This window comes from Camelus bactrianus, chromosome 7 (assembly GCF_048773025.1).
Source record: "Camelus bactrianus isolate YW-2024 breed Bactrian camel chromosome 7, ASM4877302v1, whole genome shotgun sequence".
In the NCBI taxonomy this organism is placed as follows: Eukaryota; Metazoa; Chordata; class Mammalia; order Artiodactyla; family Camelidae; genus Camelus; species Camelus bactrianus.
In genome coordinates this window covers 61995267-62022234 of record NC_133545.1, presented here as the reverse complement: position 1 = coordinate 62022234, position 26968 = coordinate 61995267, and the positions used below count along the sequence as shown (strand labels likewise).

At 32.9% G+C, this 26968-nt stretch overlaps 1 protein-coding gene across 2 annotated transcripts in view; it reads left to right on the top strand.

Annotated features, from left to right (window-relative positions):
* Positions 1 to 26968, top strand: part of VPS50 (VPS50 subunit of EARP/GARPII complex) — a 105807-nt gene that overhangs the window by 41598 nt on the left and 37241 nt on the right. For both annotated transcript variants that reach the window (XM_010972686.3, XM_074367481.1), the window contains 4 exons: positions 12938 to 13070; positions 15891 to 15982; positions 20782 to 20876; positions 21181 to 21279. In XM_010972686.3, coding sequence (XP_010970988.2) covers positions 12938 to 13070; positions 15891 to 15982; positions 20782 to 20876; positions 21181 to 21279 — 419 coding nt within the window. The remainder of the gene's footprint in view (positions 1 to 12937; positions 13071 to 15890; positions 15983 to 20781; positions 20877 to 21180; positions 21280 to 26968) is intronic.

Here is a 26968-nt window from a genome sequence, read left to right as displayed (position 1 = left end):
AGCTAACTGGGTAGGAAGAAATCTAGGAAATGATGGTGTCACAGCAATTTACAGAAGGAAGTGTTTCCAGAAGAATCAACTGTAAACCTATGTCAGATGTTTCTGAGAGTCTGAATAAGGTGAGATCATTGAACTGACCACTTGATTTGACAATATGGAAGTTATTGTTGAACTTGGTCTCTTTAATTCTAACCCAAGAATGTCCTGTGTCTCTCACTAGAGACTTTCTTGAGTTGTCTCTAATGTCAACTCAGAAAACAACAGTTCCAGGAAGTAGATACCTATTCTCTGCTGTACTTATGTCCAGGAATTAGTGTGAAAATAAGCTAATGTTCATTCTTCAGTGAGTTTGTCAAAAGTGCAGGTTATATGGCCCTTGGGAACTGGAGAAATATTCTTACTTGAGCTCCAATATTCCAGAAGGATGTGATTATAATGATAGATTAAGGATTAAGTTAATGATGACAGTGGATGGTTGTTAATATAGCTAAAAAATGTCTTTTTAAACTCACTTCATAAATCATAAGGACTGTTTCATAAATTTTATGATTATTTGTGTGATAAAATTGCATAATTACATTTTAAATACCCAGTTTTAAGAACAGCCATCATTTGATAAATTTCAGTGATTTTGAAATATATTGTTTATTTTCTTATTCATATGTTTGCTTAAGTTGATAGTGTATATTTGTACATTAAATATCCAAACAACAAATTTTTTTTGATTCTATTAGTGTTGCTGTCACTAATAGGTAATTTAAATGTTAAAGCAGTTTATTACAAGTTAGTGATTTTTCTGTTAAAAGCAGAAAATAATGTTTAATAATTAAAATGAACGTTTTAAACAAATTAGGCTTTTGTTCTTCACTCTTTTTACTTTGGTTAAATCTGATGTTTGTGTATGCCTGTAGTGCATTTTGTTACCATTAAACTTTTATATGCTATTAAAAGTCAAAGACATATTTGTGGTCATGCTTCTTTTTTTTTTTTTTTAATTATTTATTTATTTATTTATTTTTTAACATTTTTTATTGATTTATAATCATTTTACAATGTTGTGTCAAATTCCAGTGTTCAGCACAATTTTTCAGTTATTCATGGACATATACACACTCATTGTCACATTTTTTTCTCTGTGAGTTATCATAACATTTTGTGTATATTTCCCTGTGCTATACAGTGTAGACTGTTCTACAATTTTGAAATCCCAGTCTATCCCTTCCCACCCTCCACCCCCCTGGTAACCACAAGTCTGTATTCTCTGTCTGTGAGTCTATTTCTGTCCTTTATTTACGCTTTGTTTTTGTTTGTTTGTTTGTTTTTGTTTTTGTTTTTTAGATTCCACATATGAGCGATCTCATATGGTATTTTTCTTTCTCTTTCTGGCTTAGTTCACTTAGAATGACATTGTCCAGGAGCATCCATGTTGCTGCACGGTCATGCTTCTTAAAAAAGTCCTTTGTACTTTTACATAATACAAAGCTGAAAGTTGTACTTAGCTTATACATTTTTACGAACAAAAATTTGTGCTTAAGATACTTACCATACCTTTTAAGAAATTTTTTACTTTTTTCCTAAAACTGACTATAAAATAACCTTTTGAAGTAGCTGTGTATATTTAAAGTATCAGATCACAAGGGACTTATCTTTCTTGATTTCATCTTGAGTAAATGCTTGTTAAAATTACTCCGAAGAAACATCTGATACTTCTTCATAAAATTATCCATGTATGTGTGATAATAGGTGAAGTGTGTATAATTAAATTAAAGAAACATGATTTATTAGCACACTGGCGCTTAGTCGTAGGAAACATCTCTACACACCCATAGACATACAAAGAACAGCAGGCCTGTGTATTATTATTCATCCAATGTAGTTGTACATTTCTGGTTTATATTCCAGCTGTGCTATAAAAACATTAGTTGAAGTAGTTTTGATTTGAAGTGGTGAGAACAGTAGCAAATGTTAACTGTGGATTTATGGAGGAATTTGTTTTGCAGAACGGGCTTAACAGAATTAGGTGTGATAGGTTCTTTAATGTTGAAAGAACAGAATTAGAGGACCTGAATAATGAGGTGAAGAATATGGTGCATTTTAAGGTGGCCCACTTTCTTTGGTACAACTCTTGATAAAAAAATCAAGAAAGTTTAGAAGTACCTCAGGCCTCTTGTAAGTATTTAAGTCAGTGCTGCTGCAGGCTGACAGGGATGTGAACATCTCTTATAAGCCTAACAAAGTTTTAATTTATTTTATAATATTGAGTCATATTTGACCTGTTTAAACCAGGTAAGATTAGGAAGAAATTATCTCTCATCAGATTTATTTATTTAGTTTGATGAAAAGATGTGTACTTTCAGTAACTGAGTTCTATAAATGGAAGTGGTTAGCTCAGGAGAGGAAAACTAGGAGCCTTTAGAAGTTCAATCAATAAGCTGATGAAAGGAAACTTAAATATATTTTCCTGGTGAAAACACGTAACAAGGATTTGGAGTGGCACAGCTCAGGCAAGGGAGGGAATTTGTGAAGGAGCCTTGTATTAGAATGGAGAGTCGTAATTTTTTCAGTATATGGCAATTGGGAATCATTTTGGCCTGGATTAAAATTAACTGATAATTATTGAGGATGTATATATGAGTCCAGGAACATATGTGGCAATGGAACGTCAGTAAGGAAGACGCAACAGAGCCTTCAGGATGTATGTATTGGGTGTTGACTAGCAGATTTTGGAAGTGAGATGAGCCCAGCCATTTGAGCAGTTGGTTTTCTCTGTATAGTAGCAATATTTTGAAGGAAGTCCTTAACCATAGATAGAGTGGTAGAGTTCAATGTAAGATTAAAAAATGAAATGAAATGGTACAGTGATCAGAGTTGAGAGTGGGATAGAGTTCCTGTAAACAGGGAGCCATTTTGTTTCCTTTAGATGGAAAGAGACTGGAAATGAAAAGAAATAATCGTTTGCTTGTTTTTATTCATAGTATTTAAACCACTTGCAGATACCAGTCTGTTACTGAATGGGCTAGAATGAAATAGAACTTTTTTTTTTTTTTAATATTCCTTTACAAAGAAACCTGGGGCAAAATTAGTGTTCTGTTTTTATTTACTCTGAGAACTTCAAAATTCTTAAGACCGGCAACATACTATACCATTGTGAAGTTTCTTCCATTTGTGTCCTGTCCCTATTGCTCTAAGTTTAAGTTTAGTTGGCTTTGAACTTTCTGAAGTCGTTTTGCAGCTGGATGTACTTAATTTTCTGTTTTTACTAAACCATATTTTTCTCAATGATTGAATTAAAAGCACAGTTTTTCTTTTTATAGTTTATTTTTCAGTCTGGTTTCTGGATTTCTCTTGACTATATTGGCTTATAGTTTTTAGATCAGTAATTTAGGCTCTTTTAGAAAAAAGTGTACATTAACTTGAAGCACAAATAAAGGACTGCTACTTAGAAGCAAAAGTTTCAAATGAAAATTAAATCTCATTCATTTCTGGAAAGGGTCAGTATAAAGAGAAGGGGTGTAGAGATTGTTTTATTTAAAAAGTTAAGTCCTTTTTGTGATTGCAGTTACATTGATATACCCTACATGTTAATACCAATTTGTGGAGAGATTTAAAGACACCAAGTGGAAGCTCTTTATTTAGTGATGTTGTAGAGAAACCCTTTGTAGGTTATTTGAAAGTTTATGAAGTATACATCAGTTAAAAAAATGTTTTTTAACATTTCTTTGAGCAGGCTTACGATTTTCTCTGGGGAGCTTATTTCATGATGTTAATTAGGATGTTATTGATTAATTTTATGATAATACAGCTGGCTAAGCTGGCTGAAGTTTTCCCAGCCATTTTCAGTTGTTCATTTCCAAATGATCTTTAATGAGTTTTGAGTGCTGTTTTTGAAATGACCTTGATAATGTAATAATACTTTGGGGAAAACTGTCATGTTTCTGAAAAAGAAACAAAAGCTTTCTGAAATCATTTCAATATGTGTTTTCTCAGCATCTGGTACATTGGAGGTGTTTAATAAATGTTTCTTTAGTATATTGAATTGCTCTCTGTCTCTGACTTATGAGGTGTTGACTTAATCAGATTACAGATTTGATTAAGCGGGAGGGAAAGAAAACCAACACTGAGCACTTTCTCTGTGCCATATACTTTTACAGGTTCTTTATATGCATACATCATAGAAAGACCAACTAACGGCTAGTCTAATGTTCCATTCTTCTAGGTTTTAAATTTTTCATTCCTATAAATTGTATCTCTTGATACTGTATTGTAATTCAGTGGCAGTTTGAGAGTCACAAATATTTTTAGTAAGCTTTCTGTTGAAAATACAGTTTATTTTGATGTTCATATAGAAGCCTAAAGAAATTTGCTCTTTTGAGTCAAATTTGCTCTGTTTCTGTTCTTAAATTCTCAGGGTGCTTTCTGTTGTGAAGAATTAATATATTTTCTCTTAGCAAATAGTATGAGAGTATACAGACTCTACTATAGATGTTAGGCTGCTGGCAAGTTCAGAGCTAAATTTAATGTTCATGTGTAATCATCTTGTTTTGGGTTTTCTATAAAATTAACTGACTCTTTATCCCTTTTCTGTTTTCTCAACTAGTCTGCTTATATGTTTTTATATCACTTTTCATGGAGTTAGAATATTGATTATATGAGTAGTTACTCAAATTAAGCAATTATTAATATGTTTATATTTTAAAATGTGTATTTTTAAAAATTATACAACTAAAACATTGTAGGAAAATACAGATAAGCAAAATAAGAAAATAAAAACTAATATTTTTTCGTGCAGAGCTGGTTATTTTAATGTGTATATAAGCAAGTAGCTTTTAAAAGTAGGATTATATGTACACACAGTTTTATAACTTTTTCCATTTGCTATGTTATAAACAATTTTCTGTTTCAGTAAGTATGCTACCTACGTAACTTTTAGTGGCTTGACGGTACTTCAGTGTAAGAGATCCTGTGGATTAATTAACCAGTTTTTTTATTGTTCGATATGTATGTTATTTCCAACTTTTGTCATTACGAACACCACTGTAGTAAATAGTTGGGAAGCTAAATCTTTGCACACATCTTTATTTCTTTAGGATAAATGATGAGAAATGAAATTGCATTGTCAAGGCTTTGCATTTTTAAGGCTTTAATGTATATTTACAGAATTGCCCTCTAGAAAGTGTGTTTCAGTTTACACTCCTCATCAGTAGTGTCTGCTTTTATCCCTACCCCTGTGCACATGAATGCTGATTATTTTGTATTTAATAGCTTAATTGTCAGATACCAGAAGGTAGCATATCAGGAATAATTTATGTTGTCTGTGACTCAGGCATATTGAGGACGTGAAGAAAATTAAATTGGAGCATTTCATTGATTGTGGAGGTTAATTTGGTTGATTGGGTTGGATAGGTGAGTGGACCTTTCCTTTCTTACTACAAATTTCTTAGCTACAAATTTGAACATGTGGTCAAAAGAGAAACCTTTTCAGTTAGAGGAATAATATTATTTACTTAAGTGCTTTTTGAGGTCGGTTTTAGATAACTCTTAAGAATTCAGCTATCTGATTTACTCTTGTCATGTATATGTAGCACCCACCTAATTTTTTTATATAAGAATTCTATATTGGTTTCTAAATATTTAAGTTAAAATAAAAAGTAAGTTTTGGTAATTTTTTAAATTCAAAACTTAATGATTAAAGGAAGGTAAGGAAAGTTTATGCATCTCTTCCTTTTTGCCCGCCATTTTCTCTCTGGATTGTCAAGAACTGTGATGGGTCTGAAATTTTATCCTGATTGCAGCCTAACAAGACAGTCTGTCACCGTTTCATGGATGCTGGTAGAAGATGCAGGATTCCATTTTCTTAGCACTCTGCCTTACTAAGTATAAACCTTGCCATTACTCAGCTTTTGTTAAACAGGTAATCTGTTCAGCTCAGCAAGGGTAAATAAGGTTATAAAGAGTAGGTAACCTACTAAGGTCACATTAATTACGACCAGAGGTGGAATCAGAAAAGTTGAAACATATAGAGTCAGTGGGGTCAACACAGGTCTTGAAGGGTTTAAGAAAGCAAAACTGTGTCCTATTAAGAGGAGGCTACAGCTTTTAAATAGGTTTTGGGTTTCAGCAAGCACAATGTATGTGGCTGGGTCCAGGGATACAGAGGTCTGAACAATGGCATGAAAGGAGAGCATAGTGCAGGTGAATGGGAACAGTAGGTTGTCTGGCCTAGTGTAACTGGATTAAACCAAGTACAATGATTTGGTGGTTTCTGCTGTACCACTGGGACTAACCAGTGCCCTTGGAGTTCAGGCTAGGGGCTGATGTTATCTGGGTAACCAACTTTGCCTCTTTTGGCTGGAAGTGGAGGGTTTTCTAGTCACTTGAAACCAACTCAGGTGTGGTGAGGTCCTTCTGCTGCCCAAGTCTATGAACCCTTAAAACTGCCTGTGTAATTTTGACTGCTGGGTGATTGTTGTTGTTGTTGGGAGGTTGTGGGTAAATGTTAAAGAGCCAGCCTCTTTTTAAGGGTGTGACACTCAGCAGCCAGCAGAACAGAAATAATTTATTGGTAAAAGCCATTCTTGAAACTGCCAAGAAACCCTAGTCTTAATTTGATAGTGTTTTTTTATATTTAAATACTGCCCCTTTTTTGGTGATAAAATGCTGTGAACCCCCATGCTAAGATTATCACTTCAAACTTTGAAAGATAAATTATATATTCTGGTGACACATGCTTTGCTTGCCTTAGGGTGTTAAACTTTCCATTTGATTAAGGCCATGTAGCAACAATTAGGAAAATTTGGTAATGAAAGGAGCCTCTTCTGTGTATTTCACAATTTAGAGGGTGCTAGTTACTTAGTTCCAAATTGGCGTCATTCATATCATACATTTTGCATATGTCTTCATGTTTATTTACATATTTAGTATTAATGATATAATGCCTGGGAGATGAGAATGACTAGTTTTCCCACCATATGTTTGTGTTTTTAAATCACAAATGAATCTAGTTGGGTATAAGGAAAGTTCTGCTACAGGATATGCATATTTTATCTGTGGAGAGTCATAGTTTTTAAAGCTTCAGAGAAACTAGGTTATTTGATTCATCCCTTGGGGTTTAGATACGTGAAATGACATGCTGGAGTCATGACCAAGTTAAGTCACAGAGTTAGGCCCCAAGTCCAAATGTGCACCATCCAGTCCACTATACCAAGCACCACTGTCTGATTTTTTTCAGTGATTAGAAGGTATTAAAAAGTTCATATTTTGTACAGCTCGGCCCTTACAGAAGTAATTAGAAGTTGGAGAGATCTTACAATTGCTTGGCCCAGCCACTTATTTAGGTCCAGAGTTCAGCCTCATGAGAGATGGTTTTCCATTTCTGGGCCTAGTGCTGTTTTGACCTGCAGCATGTTTCCAGAAACCCCCCAGGTAAGCAGTTGGCCTCTTTAGCAGCTTCTCCTGATGTGAGCTCACAGTGCTAACAGCATGCATCTAAAGATACTGATAACCCTTTGTTGTTTTTTGAAATCCACCTGTGAGTATGTGTATGTGTTTGGATAGGGGTAGGGATGGCCGTGCTAGGAGGTTTAAATGAGGATGCCAGAACATCTGCTCCTTTATGTGTGTCAGCATGTGATTAGAGTGCTAAACCAGAGTGAAACAAGAGCACGATGATACTTTAAGGATACTCCCAAGAATTTTTATTTTGATACTTTAATATAAAAAAATCTTCCTGAAATTTTTGTAGGTAATTGGTAATAAAGATTTCTAATAGGTATAAAATTAAATTAATAAGAATTAAAAGAAGAAATTTAGCAGCCTCCTTTTCATTTACCACAACTTTACACGGAAGCAACTTGCAAAAGGTGATCTGTTTTCATTGTGTGCTTCAGATTTGGAAAGGCTGCATGTATTCATTTCTAGATTTATGCTGTTCTGTGAAAATGGCCTCTAGATTCTTACTAAATTTACTGTTTATAATTGAGGCTGGGCTGTTGCTGGTTTTAATAAGCTAGTTTTATCATTTTAATTTTGACCAGATAGGTTGGTTAGGATGGTTAATAGTAGAGATGAAAGGTACAGAGTTTTATTCTTGACTGGTAGTGATGAGATCGGAAATCAGATCTGTGGATTCTGTCAAAATGTTCATTAAGATTTGATTAAGAAGTGAATTTTGATGTTTGAATAGTGAAGCATGGTGGAAATGCTCTGAGCTTCTTGCATTGTAACATCTGGATTTGTGAATCTTCTCCAAATCTTGCCTGCTAGGATATTTGTTACCTTTACGATCACCAGAGTTACTATACATGCATGTTATCTGTATAGAGGTTATGGATTAAAAAAAAAGATTAGGTTATTTAAAATATTCCTCCTCTTCTGCATGATTTTTGAGATAGTTCTGAAATACTGTACCTTTTTTCTTTTTCCTCACCTCTCAACCTTCCCTGAATCAATTGTTGCTACTAGCTTTCAGAGAATGGCAATGGAAAATAACCCTAGAACAAAGAGAAATATTTGATGAGTGAATTTCTGTTCCCATATATTCTTAAGAAAAAAATTTCAAGACATGCTGTTTTGTTCTTTGGGTGTCTCATTGTGTGAATATCTTCTAAATTGATTAATTCAAGGCTTTCATGGCTATTATTGCTATGTGATAAGAACATAGAACTGAAATTGCAGTAAGGTGCTCCTCTGCCTTGGTATTGCTGGTCTTATACTAAGTGAAACACCCAATAATTGGTACTTGAACTAAGTTGCAGTGTTAGATATTTAGTAATCAGTGAATGGATTAGACCAATGATGAGGTAGCAGATTCTGGAATCTCTAACACTGTTTTATGAAGGTGAAACTGAGATCCAGAGTGGTTTAATATCTAAGGATATGTGACTAAGTAAGTTGTGAACTGGTGCTGGCTGGGACCCAGGGCTTCCAGTTCCTTGTCTAGTCCTCTCTGTTATGCTCTGCTGCTGTGATGTCTGAGTGGAAGTTGCATGGGCTGTTACTTTAGAAATTTAGATTGTCTTCTTGACCTGCCTTTTATTTTTGATTACTTTATACGTTCTTTGCTTATTTGTTGGTTTCTTTGACTCTCTCTTGTTACGGTTATGGTTCACACATGTCTGTGTAATAAGATTCTCTATTTGAAATTTGGAGGTGATTTTTATAAATTAATGAGAGAACACTAGTTGCAGGTGATTTTAGTAATAAAGTGCTAAAAGCATGAGAAGCATTTGTTGCTATGAGAGTTGATGTCAGTTGGTTGCACAGTATAGTGAAAGTGGTTTCTGGAGTCCAGTTTTAGAATGAAATGAATCTTAACTTATTGCCAGCATTGTCTTCAGGTACAGAGATGAACACATTTGGGCTTAAAATCTGTTAAAAACAATATTTTTTGTCTATCCCACCTTGTACTTTTTTTCCTTAAACTATTTACTGTATATGTATTTAGTACAATGACTCTATACATTTGTTTCTATTTTAGAATATAAATCATAGCAAGAACCATTTTGTTTAGTACATCATAACCATGTTTATACATATGAACATATTTGAAGATAATGAAGTTGGTGTTCTTTTGAGAGACTTTTAGGCATGGGCATTGATCTAGCATAGATCTGTGAATTATTTACACCTAAATAAATTTGGTGAGAAAGACCTTGCTATTTCAACTAAATAATTTCAACTTTTTCTGAAAAAAATTTTGCACATGCATTTCTGTGTGTATAAGCTCATCTGGATCTGTTATATTTCAGCAAATCATCAAGAGGTGACATAGTAAAAAAATCTCCTTTTCCTTGAATAAATAGGCAAATAATGTAGCTAGACAGTGGTTGGGTGGAGAATAGAAGGTAGTAGTGCTAAGTTTCAGTTTTCTGGTTTGTTACACTGTGACAAGTATAATAAAAGATGATTGGTAGACTATAACACAGTTTGTATAGTTATAATTTTTCTTTGGGACAAATAAGACTATCACCGCCTTCCTTTTATCTATCAGAAAGAAATGTTGGGTTATAATTAGACTAAATTTATTTACATGATACAAACAGAAATGTATAGTAAAGATGAGTTTATGAAAGTTTAAAAAATTGACTTGTAGAAGAGTACCTTTTTTCCAGGGAATAATTATTAAGTTGCAGCCCAGAACGTGTTTGTAATTTTTGTGTTTGTTTGCCCTCTGCTTTTAGCTTTTCCCTGACCTCCTGAAACAGTGTCAGTTTTTTATTACATGAGTGGAGTATGAGAGATAAGTCACTTGTAAGATGTGGTAAAAATAAACCAAGGAAAAAAGCAAGACTGGTTCATTGTAAAGGTAGTAATTATAAAAGTAAACATGAAAAGTCAACATAAAAAAATCCCCCAAATTATGGCTTAAGTATGTAAAAATATTTGTGTTGATCTCTGCAGGCCATGTGTAAATCTGGATAGCCATTCTAATTTTCTGAGAATAGGTACATATAGCCAATTTGGTATACTCAGAGAAGTTTCACTCCCTCCTGTGTTCCTTCCATTTCATCCCCCACAACATTTCTTACAGGTAACAAAATTCAGTGTTTTCTTCTTTTATAGTCACTATGTTTATTCTTTTGATAATAGGCAGATATATATATTAAATTTTTTCTATTTCTTACAACATATATATATATAAAGTTAAAAAAATTTCCCTTTCTCATACATATATCATGTGAAAGGAAAAAAATTTTTAATTAAATAAATTTTTAAATGCAAATGTCTGCTTATCATTATTTTTCACCGTTGCAGAGTGCTCTTTATGTGAAGATAGTTTATTCAACCAATCTCCTGTGTTTGGACATTTAGATAGATTCCATTATTTTGCAATTACAGATAATACAGATAATCCTTCAATGAATAACTTTGTGCATATGTATTTGGAGTTTATTCTTCTGCATCGTGTGAGGAGTAGGTCTAATTTTTGTCTTTTTCTGACTGACTATCCAGTTGTCCTAAGTAACGCTATTTATGAAAAAGACTGTCTTCATCTAAGTGATATGAGACACTATCTTTATCATATACTGTATTTTATGAGGCTGGATCTATTTCTGGATTTTTTTTATTGGTATCTCAGTAAATTAAAAAATTAACTTAGGGAAAACTGACATCTTGATGATGTTGACACATTCTAACCAAGAATAAAGGATGTCTTTCCATTTTTTTAAGTCTACTTTTAAGTCTTTCAGTTTTCTTTGTAGACTTTTAGATCATTTTTGTTAAGTTTATTCCTAAAAATTCGATCTTTTTTGTTGTTACTATAAATGGAGGTTTCTCATCCTATCTTCTAAGTGGTTATTATTTGTGTATATGAATACTATTGTTTTTTATATGTTAATTTTATAACCTGCTACCTTGTTGGATTCTTTTATTGTTTGAGTTAGTTTTATCATTGATTCTCTAGGAATTATATTTTAGGTATATTATTATGTCATTAGCAGAAATAGTTTTATTTCTTCTTTTCCTATTCTTTTGCTTTTTATTGTTTTCTCTAGTCTAATTGCATCGGCTAGTACCTCAAGAACATTGTTAAGTAATAGTGGAGATAGTGAATGTTCTCCCTGACCACAGTGGGCATGTGTTAAAATTTCCTCATCTTAGGAAAATATCTATCCATTTTTATTTTCTTGTAAATTATTGTTAGGAATGACTGTTGAATTTTGTCAAGGGGTTTTCAGCATCTTTGAGGGACAATCATTTGGTTTTTCTCCATGGACCTATTAATATGACAGTTTACATTAATAGATTTTATAAGATTGAACCATCTTACCATTCTTGGCATAACCCTACTTGGGCAGTCATACTCCAGAGCTTAACAACTCCTTTATTTTACAACTACTTAGTTGCGTTTCAGAGATTGAATGTGCTTACACAAGAGTGTACCAAATACTGAGTCATAGAAGTTAGTATTTTTATGAATTGCTTAATGAATGCTTTAGTAAATGAGGAATTTAGAGGAGAGAGAGATCATTATGGAGAGGAAAAAACATTTTGAAAGAGAGAGGATCACTCCCACCTGTGATATCAGGCATCAGTAACACCATACTTCTACTTTCTATATAACTTCTTTCTACCAGCTGTTTTATCTTAGAGAGCTTACACCATAGTCTTATTGGCCTTTCAGTGTTTTATCAGCATGATCAGTGTGGTACGTTGATTACGAACTGAAGAAATGCCAGGAAATTTCAAATGATGGGGCAGATGCTCCATTGGGACAGAAAGCTGGCAAAATAGAATCGAAGCATCACTCTTACCTGCAGAAAAAAAGGACGGAATGACAAACTGATAGTTTTTACAAAGGACAGAGGGAGAGAAGCCCATGCGTTTCCATTGGGAAGAAGATTTGGGACCACATATTGTTTCACAGCCATGTTATATAAAACATTATTTTAAACTGTTACTGTCACATATGAAATATCTGTATCCATGTAGTTTAAGGAATTTACTGATTATTAAAGGTACTTAATTTACACAAATGAAATGATTGAATTATAAAATATGACCTCCTTTTTGCAAGTTGTGACTTCAGTCCAAGAATGAATATAAAGCTGTGTTTACATGCTAAGAAACACGGCTTTGAAAAAACGCATTTGTGGAAGTTTGCACTACTGTTTATGAGAACACTTGTCAATTCAGTAGTAGATGAATTCAGAGTATATGGACTGATATTCCTAATGAATACTAAAAACCCATGGTGAAATAGAAATTACTTGAACAAAATTTTCTTGCCATTGAATTTCTTTTTAGATATGGTAGTAGAAGTTTTCTCACCTAATTCTTTATTTTTTAAATTATTTTTTATTTTTTACTGAAGTGCAGTCAATTACAATATGTCGTCTAATTCTTGAATGAATTTGATTGACAGCATTTTATTTTGATTAGCTTTGTGTTAAAGTAAATATGATCATTGAAAGTTGGCTCTTCTCATTTCCTTCAGCACGTCACACCAGACAGCTACATTCCATGCCTTGCCGACCTATGCAAAGCACTGTGGGAGGTTATGCTCAGCTACTACAGGACTATGGAATGGCATGAAAAGCATGACAATGAGGATGCTACTTCTGCTTCTGGTAAGAAATTATTTTGATTTTATTTTAAAAACTAAACTATAAATATGCCGTATTTATGGAGTAAGGAGAAAGAAAAGGGACAGCCATGCTTTTAGAATTTCGGGGACCATAGTGACCATCGGTTAAGTGTTCACCAGAGAAAGTGATTCAGCTGCTATACAAGCTCTATTACCTTTGGGAATTAACTGGACTGAAGGACTTCTTATGTGACAGGTATTAACAGTTTCTGGCAATATGTGGTGATGGCCTCAGGGCTAAATTTTTAAGAAAGAGCTTTCTTAAAAAAAAAATCAGCTTTAAACTAAGTAAGACATCGATCTGTTCAAGTTTACTGTAAAATTAATGCTAATGTTCAATATTAATTCCATTTTGCTAATTTTCAAGTTACACTAATAAAGCTAGATTCTAAGAATTAATAATTACACTGATACTTCCTGAAAATAGACAGGACTTAAAATTTCATGAAAAATAATGTTTTTAAATACTCATCTTTGAAAACAAGGTACAACTTTAAATGATGATGGTATAGACAGGCAAATAACAAATCTTTGAGAAATTGTACTAACTGGGCATTATGTTTAAGTTATTTCATTCATATATATCTTAAGTGATTATCCTTGAACAGTAGCTAAGATTAAGTATTCGAAATACTTTTTAAAGTAATAAATGATTCTGCCAGTATTTAGTAGGGATGAAATAAATTACACTGTACATGTTTTTTTTTTCCTGTTTCTAGCTACATACAGTTTAATGTAGCTAGTCAATTAAGTTATTTTGGTAACCTCTAATTTCTGAGGTGTTTGATTTCTCTGGTTGGATGGATGGAGGAACGCTTGTATCTCACTGTTTGAAGACATGTTGAATATTTATCTTGACTCATAAGAAGCTCGTAAATATAGATATCAAAAAATAAGAAAGGTAAATTCTATGGAAGGATTTTCATTCTTTCAGAAACGTTGTTGGGGGATGGAGGCCTTAAAGGAAGGGAGAGAAAGAGGAAAAAGCAGAGAAAAGGGGTGGGTACTGAGCCAGGATTCTCAGCCAGACTATTTTTACTGGACTCCTCTACTACTTCTGGGAATATGGGCTTTGCAATCAGAGATACCTGGCCTCAAATTCTGACTGCCATTTACCTTTGTGAGAACATGAAGTTAACTATATCTTCTCCAGGCCTCAGTTTGCTCCTTGAAATGGTAGGTTAAAAAAACAAAACAAAATAAAAAGTTCCATAGGGGTAACACATCTATCTGTAGGATTGCTGTAAAGTTTAAGAAAAAAATGTAAAAAGGGCTTACACTGGTTGTGGTTAATATCATCAAAGGAAATGGATCAAGAGAGTAATTATAATAATAATGAAATGTCTATAGGCCTTTTCTTTTTTTTAAATTTCAGGTTAGTTAGGAAATTTCTGGGTTTAAGGGATTCCAATTTTCCACAAAGTTTACCTTGTTTTGGCAGCCTTTATTTTTTTCTAGCTATGGAAACTTTAGATGTTTTAGTATCTCTTTTTCCTTTTCTAGTGCATTATTTAAGGAGAAACCAAAGGAAAAGTTTGGAACAAAATTAACACATACTTTAGATATAAGAGTTTAGAAGACAATATGTATTCATCATGATGAAGCTTGCTTTTTGCTTTAGGCTAATAGCTTACATGTATGTATGTATGTTTATATATACGTATTTTCACTGGGGTATAGATTCAAACTTAAAACTCTATTTGAGCCTTCTATGCTGAGTCCTCTTTGCAAAATTTCCTTCTCTCTAGTCTGTGTATTTTAGGGATATTAAGGACTCTGATTAGTATAGCAGTCAGTTGATAATATCTAGGACTGTAAAAAATCATTCGTTCACCTGAGATTAGTCATTTCATTTTCACATTAAGAACTAAAATAGTAGGAATCAATAATTTGAAAATTATTCTTCATAGAACTTCATAAAGCTGAAAAGTATGCTAGAGATCTGCTGTAGCTCTCTAGTGATACTCCTGGTACCCTAACACTTTCTCATTCTACAAAAAACTAAAGCTGTAGTTCAGGTGCACTGCTCTGAGTTGCTGGGTTCCTAATAGCCAGGGCATCCAGATGATACGGCGTAAGCTGTGAGAGTTGTCAGAGGTACAGAGGCGTGTATCTGGGGCCTGGCCTATGCAAGGGCCTTTTGCTGGTTACCAGTGGACACCCTGCTAGCCTAAGATGGGATAATAGTCTCAGTTGTTCTGCACAGTTTATTTGCACAAAGGCATGATCTTTTTAATATAATGTGTATGTGTATTTTCAATTGCTTTTGGGAGAGATTTGTTTTAAGGCAGGTCACTGATCTCACCTGCTGAGCTGGACATTGTTAGATTTACCTGGGATGGATAAAATTATTCTGGATCATGGAAAATATAAAATGTATATATCATTACCTCACTGCATGAGCAGTTTTGCACCCTGAACTCTTGTTAACGTGCATATGAATTGATAATTGAGTTAATTGGTCCTGTGATGCCCTGGCAGTAGGCAGTATATGGGTCATTGAAAACCTGGTCTCTGGGATCACATTATCCAAATTGGAATCCCAACTCCAATCACATATGAACTGAGTGGTCTTAGGTGTAAGGTGCTTAACATTTCAGAGTCTGAGTTTACTCATCTTATCAAATGGGTTTAATCCTGATTTCTATTTTTTGACATCGTTTTGGTTGTATAAATCTTGAGAATATTTTCTAAATATTACATATGCTTACAATATATGAGAGTCCAAATGTGTTTTTTTTTTTTTGAAAACAAAAACATTATGAAGCAAATTTGAAAACCGATACCATTCTTTTATTTTCAGAAGGGAGTAATATGATGGGTACTGAAGAAGCAAATTTTGATCGTGGCTACATAAAAAAGAAATTAGAACATGGACTTACACGAATATGGCAGGTTTGGTTTTTTTAATTATTTTTTTACAATGGCAATAGAAACCATGTCAAAGTTGTTTTAGAAATTCAGTTTTTAAATTTTCTGTATTCATTTGTATTCCTTGCAAATATACTCATATGTTAGTTTGTCTTTGGAATAAGTCTATCATCTGAGTTCTGTAATTTAATTGATAATTATACTTGACTGTAAGTGGCAGGAGAAAAAGTATTTTAATTTGAAAATCTTTTGTTTTAATTTGAAAATATTCTTTGGTTATATTTTGCTTTTAGTGTCCTAGCAGATTTGTGCTTTCCTAAAGAAGTTGTTTTCTTACTGAGATACTCTTTATTTTTTGTGTGTTTTCTTTCATTTTCTATTAATTTTAGGAAAAGGACAACTATATATTAGGTAACATGCATGGATTAGAGTCTAGAATAGAATGAGTAATTGTTTTCTAAGCCAATGATTTTTGTGCCTTCAGTGAATTTTTCATGTTTATTGGCTGAATGTGTTTTCCTAAGCTTTACTTTTGCAGTTTAGTAGCTCAGTTGTTGTTACCAGATAATTAAATTTATTGTTAAAATTTTTTTTATCTAGTTAGCGGTGTAATTTTTTTGACAATAACTATGTTTTGTTCTTTTGGACTTTTTTGAGGTTTAGAAGACAATAGACCCTTTGACTGTATGATGGTCTCTTAAAGTGTATTTTTGATGTTTCTAATGAGGCTGATTTTTGACAATCTATTATAGGATTTCTTTTGAAAAAAATTGTTTTGGAAAATACATGCTGAAAACAAATTTCCTCAAGAATCACATAGCAGTTATAATTTAATGCACTTCTAACTTCTGGTAACCTTATATTGGATATGCTATTTGAATTTATACTTTAGTATATAAATATGTTTATGTGATAGTTGTAAGACCTTCATCTTTTGTATTCTCATATGACTGTATTAAACTAATTTTTAGTTTACCATTAATTATGGGTTTGGGCTGACTTTTATCTGGATGTTTTGTATTATGGGTTTGGGCTGACTTTTTTCTGAATGTTATGTATAATAGGGAAATCTCATCCTCAATGAATGTACATCTATGGCCAAATATGAGTTGTCCCCGATTTAGTCTCCTAATAGAGTCTCATTGTACTTAGTTGAAATTGTGGAATCCATGGTAGAATTTCTGGTAATTCAGTGTACTTTGAAATATTGCCCTGGCACTTTATATAGCTAGTTTCTATTCAGTCTGGCAACCGGATGTCATTCCTGATACAGGAAAATCTGTTAAATGTTAAGATTTAGTAAACCTGTTCTCACTTAAGCATTTGGCCAGTTTAATGGAAGTCATCATGCTTTTGAGTATAGATAATTGTGTTGTAGGTTTCAAGTCTTAGAATATCTTCATCTCTACCACTTCCAAGTTCCTTTTGCACCTCCAACTCCGATTCTCAACCAGTTCTAAAACAGGACTTTGTATACTTGAGGAACTCACTGAGTGTTTGTTAAATTGAAATTACAAGGCTTAATGCAATTGAAAAAGGCAAAAACTCTGAAAAATAAATTTTTTTTAACACATTTAGCAGACAAAACCTGACCAGAATTGAATTCATTTGGTAGCAGAACCTGACCAGTATTGTCATTTGGCTTTTTACAGTGTTTATTTATCCCATTAAAGTTATTCCATTAAAGTGAACATTTATTCACTACAGAAATATTAGTGTGTTTTATTTTTGGATATCCTAGACCTGACTAGGGCATTACATATATTATGCTATAACATCTGAAATGCTAAATTCTAAAGCACAAATAAGTATGTGACAGTTTATAGACATTTATCATTAATTTATTATAGAGATAATGACAAATGATGATTGAAAAGCATAAGAAGATATTTAACATTTTTGACATACAACTAAACTGAGAATCGTAATCATCTTGATTTTTGATATGAAAAATTTTTAGAATATTGTGGCAATTTTCCATGTGTTTTGACTCAGAACCTTTAAGGAAAAATACTGATCAATCATAATACATGTATCACACTGTGGATTTAAGGACACAGTGGTGAGGCCATGGTCTTTGATTGACCTCATGGAGCTTACACATCTAACTGTATGAAAGTCTTGGTCTTCTAAGATTTTTTTTTTCATCTCTAAATATTTGATATGTGAAAAATGACAGTTTAAAAATGCTTATTACTGATTTCTTTTTTAGTATGGAAAATTTGGGTTGCAATGTTTCTACTTTTTGTGAATTTGAGATTGTTTTACAACCTAGTATGCCACCTGCTTTAAAAATTCTTCCCTGGGCATCTGAAAAATAATTACATATTTCCTCTTTGTGTTGGGAATTAGATTCTATATGTATATAAAAGCAAGCTTATTATTTATATGTACTGGTCTCTTCTATATCATTATTTGGTTTGGTTTTTAGGTCTGTGAAATTCTGAGGGAAGAGTGTTAATCTTCCAGAACAATTGTTTTCAGATTTTTCTTTTATTTGTAACAGCTTTTGCTTTTTATAGTTGGATGCTATGTTGGTTGATGCTGCAATGCTAATAACCACTTTACTTACCTTCTTTGTACATAATTCTTTATTAATTAAAAAAAAATAGCTCTTTTCTCCTGAGGCATTTTGTCGTGAGTTTTAGTTTGCTTTATTATTACCATTGTTGTATTTATTTTGTTCATATTTTCCTGCTAAAGCCTTGACCATTCCTTTATTTAAAATGTTTTTATATTTTGTTTTAGTTATGTCTCCTATAAATGTAAAACAAAAATTTTTTTCAAGAGAGACTTTGTCTTTTAATAGGGCAGTTGAATCTGCTTGTATTTTTATTAGTGTGTTAAATATACTTCAATTATTAGAGAAGTTGAACATTTAAAAATCTATTAATTATTGATTTGTGAATTATTTGCTCATAGGTTCTAAGTGATTCATGTGATAATGAATAATCCTTTGTATAACCTTTGGCTCTTTTCGTTTATTTTATATTTTTGATATACAGATGGTTAACACTTTTATGAGGTCAAACTATTGACCTTTGTCCTTTGTGACGTTACATTTATTCTTAAAATGTTCTTTTCTATGTAAAGCTGTACTGCCTAGAACATTTAATAAGTACTCAGAAAATATTTTTGCTTTACTGAATTAATTTTTAATCTTTTGAGAGTAATAAAAACATTTTTTTAATCTGTTTTATATTTCTTTTGATATATGATGTAAAGAGAGGATTCTGCCCCTGCCTCCTCTCAGTTCTAGTCAGTTTTCCCTTCACTGCTTTTTGGATAATCTTTTTTCTTTTCTCTTTATTTGTAACACCTCCTTGTTACAAAAGAGGAGATTCTGAAGGCAGGCAGACCTAGATTCAAGTCTCAGTTTTGTCATTGACTGGACATGTGAATTTAGGCAATCACTTGATCTGTTTTCAGTTTTTCTTCTTCAGGGAGGATAATAAAGCCTGGTCAACAGTGCTGTTTTAGGATTAAAGATAATATGTTAAGTTCTGAGTGTAATGCTTGACAATAAGTAAATAATCAGAAAATAATAGTTTTTACTGCTGTTTGTTAAGTTCTTATATATATTATCACTTTTCTGATATACTTCTCCTATTCCATTGATTTTTTCTCTATATTGCTAGCATTTTTAATGGTTTTTAATATATTTAAAACAAGTGGTACAAGTCCTCTAGTATCATTCATAACTTTTACTTCATCTTTCCAAAGCACTATTTTTTAAAAAGTGGCTACTGCCTGTTTATTATTTCTGGTGAATTTTAGAATAATTGTTTAGAGGAAAAGTTTTGTGTGTGTGTGTGTGTGATTTTTGATTAGAGTTTCATTGTATCTCTATGTTAATTTGGAAAAATTGACAGTTTTACAATATTTAGTCACCTTTTCAGTCCCTTGACTCTCAATTTATGGAAATTTCTTTTGTATCCTGTTAACAGTTGTTAGTTTTTTCTTTTAGGTCTGATGGTTCTTATTCAAGTTATTCCTAAATATATTGTATTTTTAATATTTGTTTTAAATGGAATCTCTCCACTTTAAGGTGCTGTAACATGTACACATGAAAACTATTAACTTTTTTATGAATTTTAATTTTATTTTTAATGAAATGTAGTTGATTTACAATGTTAGTTTCAGGTTACAGCAAAGCGATTCAGTTATACATATAGATACATATATGTTTAGATTATTTTCCATTATAGCTTGTTACAAGAAATTGAATATAGTTCCCTGTGCTATACAATAGATACTTGTTTTATCTATTTTGTGTATTGTAGTATGTGTCTGTTAATCCAAAACTCCTAATTTGTTCCTTCCCCAAACTTTCCCCTTTGGCAATCATAGTTTGTTTTATATGTTGGTGAGTCTATTTCTGGTTTGTAAATAAAATTTGTATCTTTTTTTAGATTCCATGAAAACTATTAATTTTTATGTATTATATATACACACTTCACATAGTTACCTTATTAATCCCAATTGTTTTTGAATTGATTATTTGGGGTTTCTAGCCTACCGACCCATGTACAAATAATGATGATTTTTATCTGCATATGAAGATACAATTCTTATCTAGCATACGTGTGTGTATCAATAGTGATGACTGTGGCCAGTACTATTTTTTTATCTGATGTTCATGGAATTGTCTTTATGATATCATGCTAAGATTGTTGGCTCTTGGCCTAAATAGAAATTCTTTATTGGTTAAGAATATATTCTCGTCTCATTTTAATGTGTAACTATAGAAGAAGATGGTTCTGAGAACTTACTTTCTATATTTTAGGTTTATTGAAAAATTTTTGTTTTGTTTTGATTTACAGGATGTTCAGCTAAAAGTAAAAACCTACTTGCTTGGAACTGATTTATCTATCTTCAAATATGATGATTTCATCTTTGTTTTGGATATAATCAGCAGGTAGTGTTTGAGATCTTGTCTTATTCTTTAGTTTGGTTCATTGAACCATGATAATCAATGAAATCATGAATCAGTGAGGTATAGCGTATAACTTCATGGAAGTGAAGATAACTGAACATTCGTAGTCTAATTTCTGCTGGGTTTATGTGTGACTGTGTTTAAATATTTCTACTTTTTGGATGTTTGTAAATCATAATGAATTTATCATCTTTGAAGAAAGATGACCTAGACTTCTTTTTTTTTTCTTTCTATAATTAAGATGTTGCTGAGATTTTTATAAATTTTTATAAATTTTTCCAACTAGGTTGATGCAAGTTGGAGAAGAATTTTGTGGTAGCAAATCTGAAGTTTTGCAAGAGTCTATTAGAAAACAAAGTGTCAATTATTTTAAGAACTACCATAGGTAAGAACTCTAATGAAATATGAATAGACTTATTTATGTAGTGGGAATACCTTAACCTCATAGTATGAATTGGTTTAAAATAATTACTTTTAAACTTGCAAGACTGTGTTCTTTGTAGCTGTTTTTAGGATGCTTAAGGATGTTTTTTAACCAAAAAGATCAAAATATTCTCATTATTTATTCATTGTAAATTTCAATGTATGCTTTGTCTTGAGGGGATTAAAATATGAACTAAATATTGAATTGGTTTCTTTATGAATGAAAGATGACTCGGGGTTCCTGAGAAGAATTTGGCCACTGTTCTGTGCCTGCATATATGGTGAGAGTTAGTAAGGAAATTAAATGAGTAGAGGCAGTGCTCAGTGAGGGAGTATTTGAAAGTATCTGCCTTTTAGGGGTAAAAAGACTTCCAGAGAAGAGGGCATGATGTTTAGAATGTAGCCACAAGGCTAAGATTATGTGTTACATTGCTTTGCAGAACAATCAGCACTAACTTGAAAAGGGTGTCTAAGAATGGTTTTGGGAATAGAGGAAAGTGGGAAAGAATGTTTACATAGCAATGTGTTTCTATGCTTAAGGCAGCATTAAATTGACAGAGCGAGCATTTATTAGACCTTTCTTGATATATGCTGTACCCTGTGCTGTATCCCTTTTATACATTTTATCACTTGTATTGAATTATATCTCACTTTTTATTCTGCTTTTTTACTTTTTAAAATTAAGTTTTGATTTGATTGTTATTTGGTGCCTGGGAGAGTCGGGATTTGAGATTCTTCTTTCTCTCCTTGTACGGAGTTAACACCTGGTCACAGTGATAAAGGCCATGTCAGAAGAGAGATTGCTGGACATGAAGACACTGATTAATTTATTGTTAAATATATTTTAAGTTCACTGTTTCTGTCTTAACTGCAAACATTAAGTACTTACTTTGAAAGAGTGTTTAAATTGATTCTGTACCAAAGTAGAGCTTTTAGGGTTTACAATTGAATGAAGAGAATGCTTAAAAAAATTTTTTTTAAATTATTAAACCTCAGGAAAACAGTGGTAGGGGAACAACATGAAACCCTAATACCGCTTTATTTATAACTCCCTTTTCTGTTAAAACTTAGCCCTGCTAAAACAGAAGACCTGGCCTGTACACACTGCAGTACAAAATGAGGGGGGGGGGCCCTTTAATCACAGGTGGGAAAGGGTGAAGAACAATTTAGGAGCCGGAAGCCTCACCTGCCGTGTCACAATGAAGACATGCCAGATGTTCATTTCCCAAAGATAGCTTTCTTTTCTCTCCTGTCCTCTCCTCTCCTCTCTTCTTTTCTCCTCTTCTCTCTTCTTTTCTCTTCTTTTTTTTTTCTAAGGATTGCTTTCTGTCCAATACAATACCTGGAAGGTCTTTTCGTGTTGTGACTGCAAGATGCATGCAATGCAAAAACATGGATTTATTTAATGGCCTCTGTTCTGCACTCCATTTTAATTATTGTCAAAAGATGTCTGTCATCTGTGGCAACCAGGCATGCACATTTCTAGACTCTGACTATGATGGAGAGTCTTCACGAAAGTTCAGTTTGATGAAATTGGAGAATATAGAAGTGAATTATTAAATATTTCCAAAACATTCAACATTGTAAAAGTCAACATGGACTTCTCTTAGAAACATTTGGAAACTTATCCAATTGAAGAGGCTGTACAGTACTGTTAGAAGGAGAGCAGGACTGGGAGATGGTAGACTGAGACTTTTATCCCCTTTTTCCTGCTTGCCATCTCTCTGACATTGGACAAATCACTTAACCTCTCTGGGCTGTGATTCTAGAAATCATAAAATGACATGGCTGAACTAGAAGGTCTACTTATGTATTACCTACAGATCTTTCCCTTTTTTTCTTGCTGCATTGTGCATTATAAAAATTAGAATAGGTTAAAAAAGTAAAGATTTGATTTTTTAAAAGTATTCTTCTCCTTACCTGATGTTTAAACTAATCTAGCTTATATACTGGTTGTACTCATTATCTCTCCTATAGCTGCCATTTGGAAAATTATAGTGGAAGTCACTTGGTGAAGTTCGTGACAACCATCAGTGTGTTCTGAAGTGTATCTATTTTTTTTATAAAGCAAGATAAACTTGACAGGCAGTTTAGAAATGACACCAGTGTACACATCTTGAATTGATGAAAGTCATTACATTAACCAGTGATGAACCTAAATCTACTAAATTCCAATTTAATATCTCCTTCACTAAATCATACTACATAGATAGTAAAAATGCTATGAAATGTGGTGAAATATAAATCAAGTCTGTCATAATTCTGTTAAACTGTTTAAATATGTTTATAACTTGTTTCATGGTCCTCTACTGCCAAATAGAGCTCTTGAGAAAAAAAAATTCTTGAACTAAATTATTCTGACTTGCAGTCCATTTTGGCTATTGGTTTGAAGATACAGGCATAATAAAAAGGTGAAAATAGAAGAATTTTACTCTTTGGCAGAATGTCTATTTATAAAATGTACCCCTGTTGCCTGTGGAAGTTGTATTAAAGCTTGCATGCCGTTACCTTTTTCTAGGGCAAAGTTATATGAGTGTGTGAGGGAGCACATTCTCTATCGTCTGTCAGTATTAATTGTCAGCCTTCAAAAGTATGTTTTATTCCCCAGATTTATGTTCAGGTTCTAAGTTTGCATATATTCAAAGCTGTCATTCTTCTGCCAGATGTTGCAGAATTCCCAAAAGCACGTGTAGTCTAATTCAAACATAGAAATTACGCAGCAGTCTACAATTAACAAAACATTCTGTTTAACACATTTTATTTTTGATGACTTTAATAATCAAAGCTTATAAAATGTTTTCACTGATCCTAAAGGTGCATTGACTGATGTTAGAAGAGGGGAAAGTTCACTTATCCTTTTAGGGAGAAAAACTCTCTCCTTGCTTGAGTAAAAAAAAAGGTTTATTCCCTGAGTACCTTTAAAATGTGTGTTTCTAGGATCAGTTTTATTGTCCATGTACTTATTTTTGTTTTCTGTCTGGATCAAGTGATTTGATCATCTCTTCTTTTTTGAATATTGGTCCTGATGTCATCTAAAATTGACCTGCCTGTGTGTGTCACAGCAACCCCCCTCCCCAACCCAAACACACACACCAGCCCATATATCCTCTGTGAAACAAACTGTTTTCATTAAGGCTTCAGAGAGTGTAGTAAATAAGTTATAAATAATTTAAGTTGTTTTATAAGAGATCTCAGAAGATTTTTTTTTAAAGGAGAGACTTAACCAATATAATAGCTTTGATTTGCAAGTGTCCAAGCATGTGTTCTCCTAGTATTGTTTTATTACATACTATTTTGAAATGTACAGGCTTAAAACAGCCACTATCTTACCATTATTTCATGTATTCTGTGAGTCAGGAATAATTTAGGCAGAGATCAGCTGATTCTTCTGCTTCTTGTAGCACTGACTGAGGTGACCAATCAGTTTACAGCTGGTGGTAAGCTTTTTGTAGAGGATCTAGGATGGCTTCACTTGGACCTTGGTGGAGGTGGCTGGAAGGATGTGCACAGTGCTTGCATGTGGCCTTGCCAGTGTGATGACCTCAGGGTGGTTGGATTTCTTACATGGCGGCTGGCTTTCCACAGAACTAGTGTTCGAAGAGAACCTCGCAGAGGCTGTATTACCCCTTCTGGCATAGGCTTAGGAGTCATGCAGTCCTTTCACCATGTTCCATTGAATGCAGGCGTGTCATAAGACTGGTCCAGATTCAAGAGGACGGAAATTAGACTTTCTCTTTGATTGGGGAGTGGTAGGTAAGGTCAGGTCGTAGAAGAGCATGTGTGTGAGGTAGGAGCTATTGCAGCTCTTTGCTATATTCCTTGGGAGAAATGTTTTTAGAAAACAAGTTTTTTTGGACTTAGGAATAAAGGTGCCAATAAATTTGTTAAATTTATTTTTAATACGTAAAATATTTTACAGAAAAGTAAACTACATAAAAGTAAAACTTTTCCACCTCTAAACTGTACAGGAGGGCTTAAATTTTGGAGTTAAAATGAGAACAAAAGAAACAGTATCTTCATAGTATACATCTTTTATGTTAGGCTATTCTCTTTATTCTATGTGTATACATACACATACAAGATACACGATAATAGTGGGTAGACAGCTGTTAAATTCTTCTTAGTAAATATCGTTGTTACTGATTTCCAGTTTTCTTCCTGCTGGTACAGAGTTTGGGGCAGTGTGGTGTCATCAGTGGCAATGGGTTCCCACCTTTACTGTTACTCACTAGTTTACTACCTGTATGATTTTAACCAAATTTATTTCACTTCTCTGAGCTTCAAGTTCCTTCTCTTAAAAATGTGAAAGGCATATGGGATAATATACCCTCTTTAAACTCTGCTTTTATCATTTGTTTTGGACCCTATCTTTTATTGCTTCAAGTCTCTTATTAGATTAAGTAAAAGATCTGTTTCACACAGTTCTAATTTATTGATATTTTTCCTTTAACTTATAGGTCAACATATTTGAGACACCTTCAAGACCAGTTACTAACTTCTTCACTAACTCTTTAAAATCTCTTTAATTTTATACCAAAGAAGGTTCTTTGTATCCTGCTTGTATCTTGTTTCTTAAAGACACAGGTGGCACCTGAAGTGCTTAAAAAGTAATAATCAAGATTGCTTTTCACATAATTTCATGATTGTAGTCAGTTCTGTTATTCAACATCTGATTATAGTTTGTTCTTTATATACTCATTGCTTTTTCATAATAACTGCTATCCTTTGGTTTATTAGTAGAGTAAAATCGAAGAAAAGAAACAAAATGCAAATCTTTTAATTTGTGTCAAATGTTCTTAGAGAAAGAGATGCAAAGGAAGTTTTCCTTGACTCTAATGAATCAGTTTGGATATTAACCAACTTATCATTTACAGTCCAAAAATGAGTTAAGTTTTTACCTTTGATTATTGTTTCCTGTCATGTTGCAGTGAAGAGAACAAGATTTAGGAATCAGGGCTCTGTCTCTGCTATCTTTGAGTTGTGACCTTGTGGCACTTCACAAGTCTTTTAATGTTTCCTTGGGCTTCTGTGCCTTATCTTTAAATTAGACCTGCCCAATTTGGGAGGGAGGTGAGAAGATTATTATGGTTTTTCCTTTTGAAAAAACTTGATTAAAACACAACTCCTATAAAAGTATCCATATCTTATTGTACAACTCCATGAATTTTTACATATATGCATACTATATATACTGCCCAAATTAAGATATGGAACTTTTCCAGTACCCCAGAAGGATCTCTTGTACCCTTTCTTAGTCAGTAGCCTCCTCAGAAGTAACCAGTATTTCTCACTTGTGTCACCATTGATTAGTCTTGCCGGTTTTGAACATTATATATTTTGACTTTATAAATGCTATTCTGAGTTGTATTAGTTTTTATTTTAAATTACCAACTGCTTCTTACACACATACACATACATATACGTGTGTGTGTGTGTGTGTATGTATGATGGTTTAGCATATTAATCTTGGATTCCTGTGATCTTGTGGTTAAATTAGCATTTTATTAAATCTAATACTTTGGAAATTCTTTTGAATTTTCTATGTATACAACATGTCATTTATGAATAATTATGGTTTTATGTATTCCTTTCTAATCTTTGTATTGTTTAGGCCCTCTGGTATAATGTTAAATAGAAGTGCTGACAAGGGA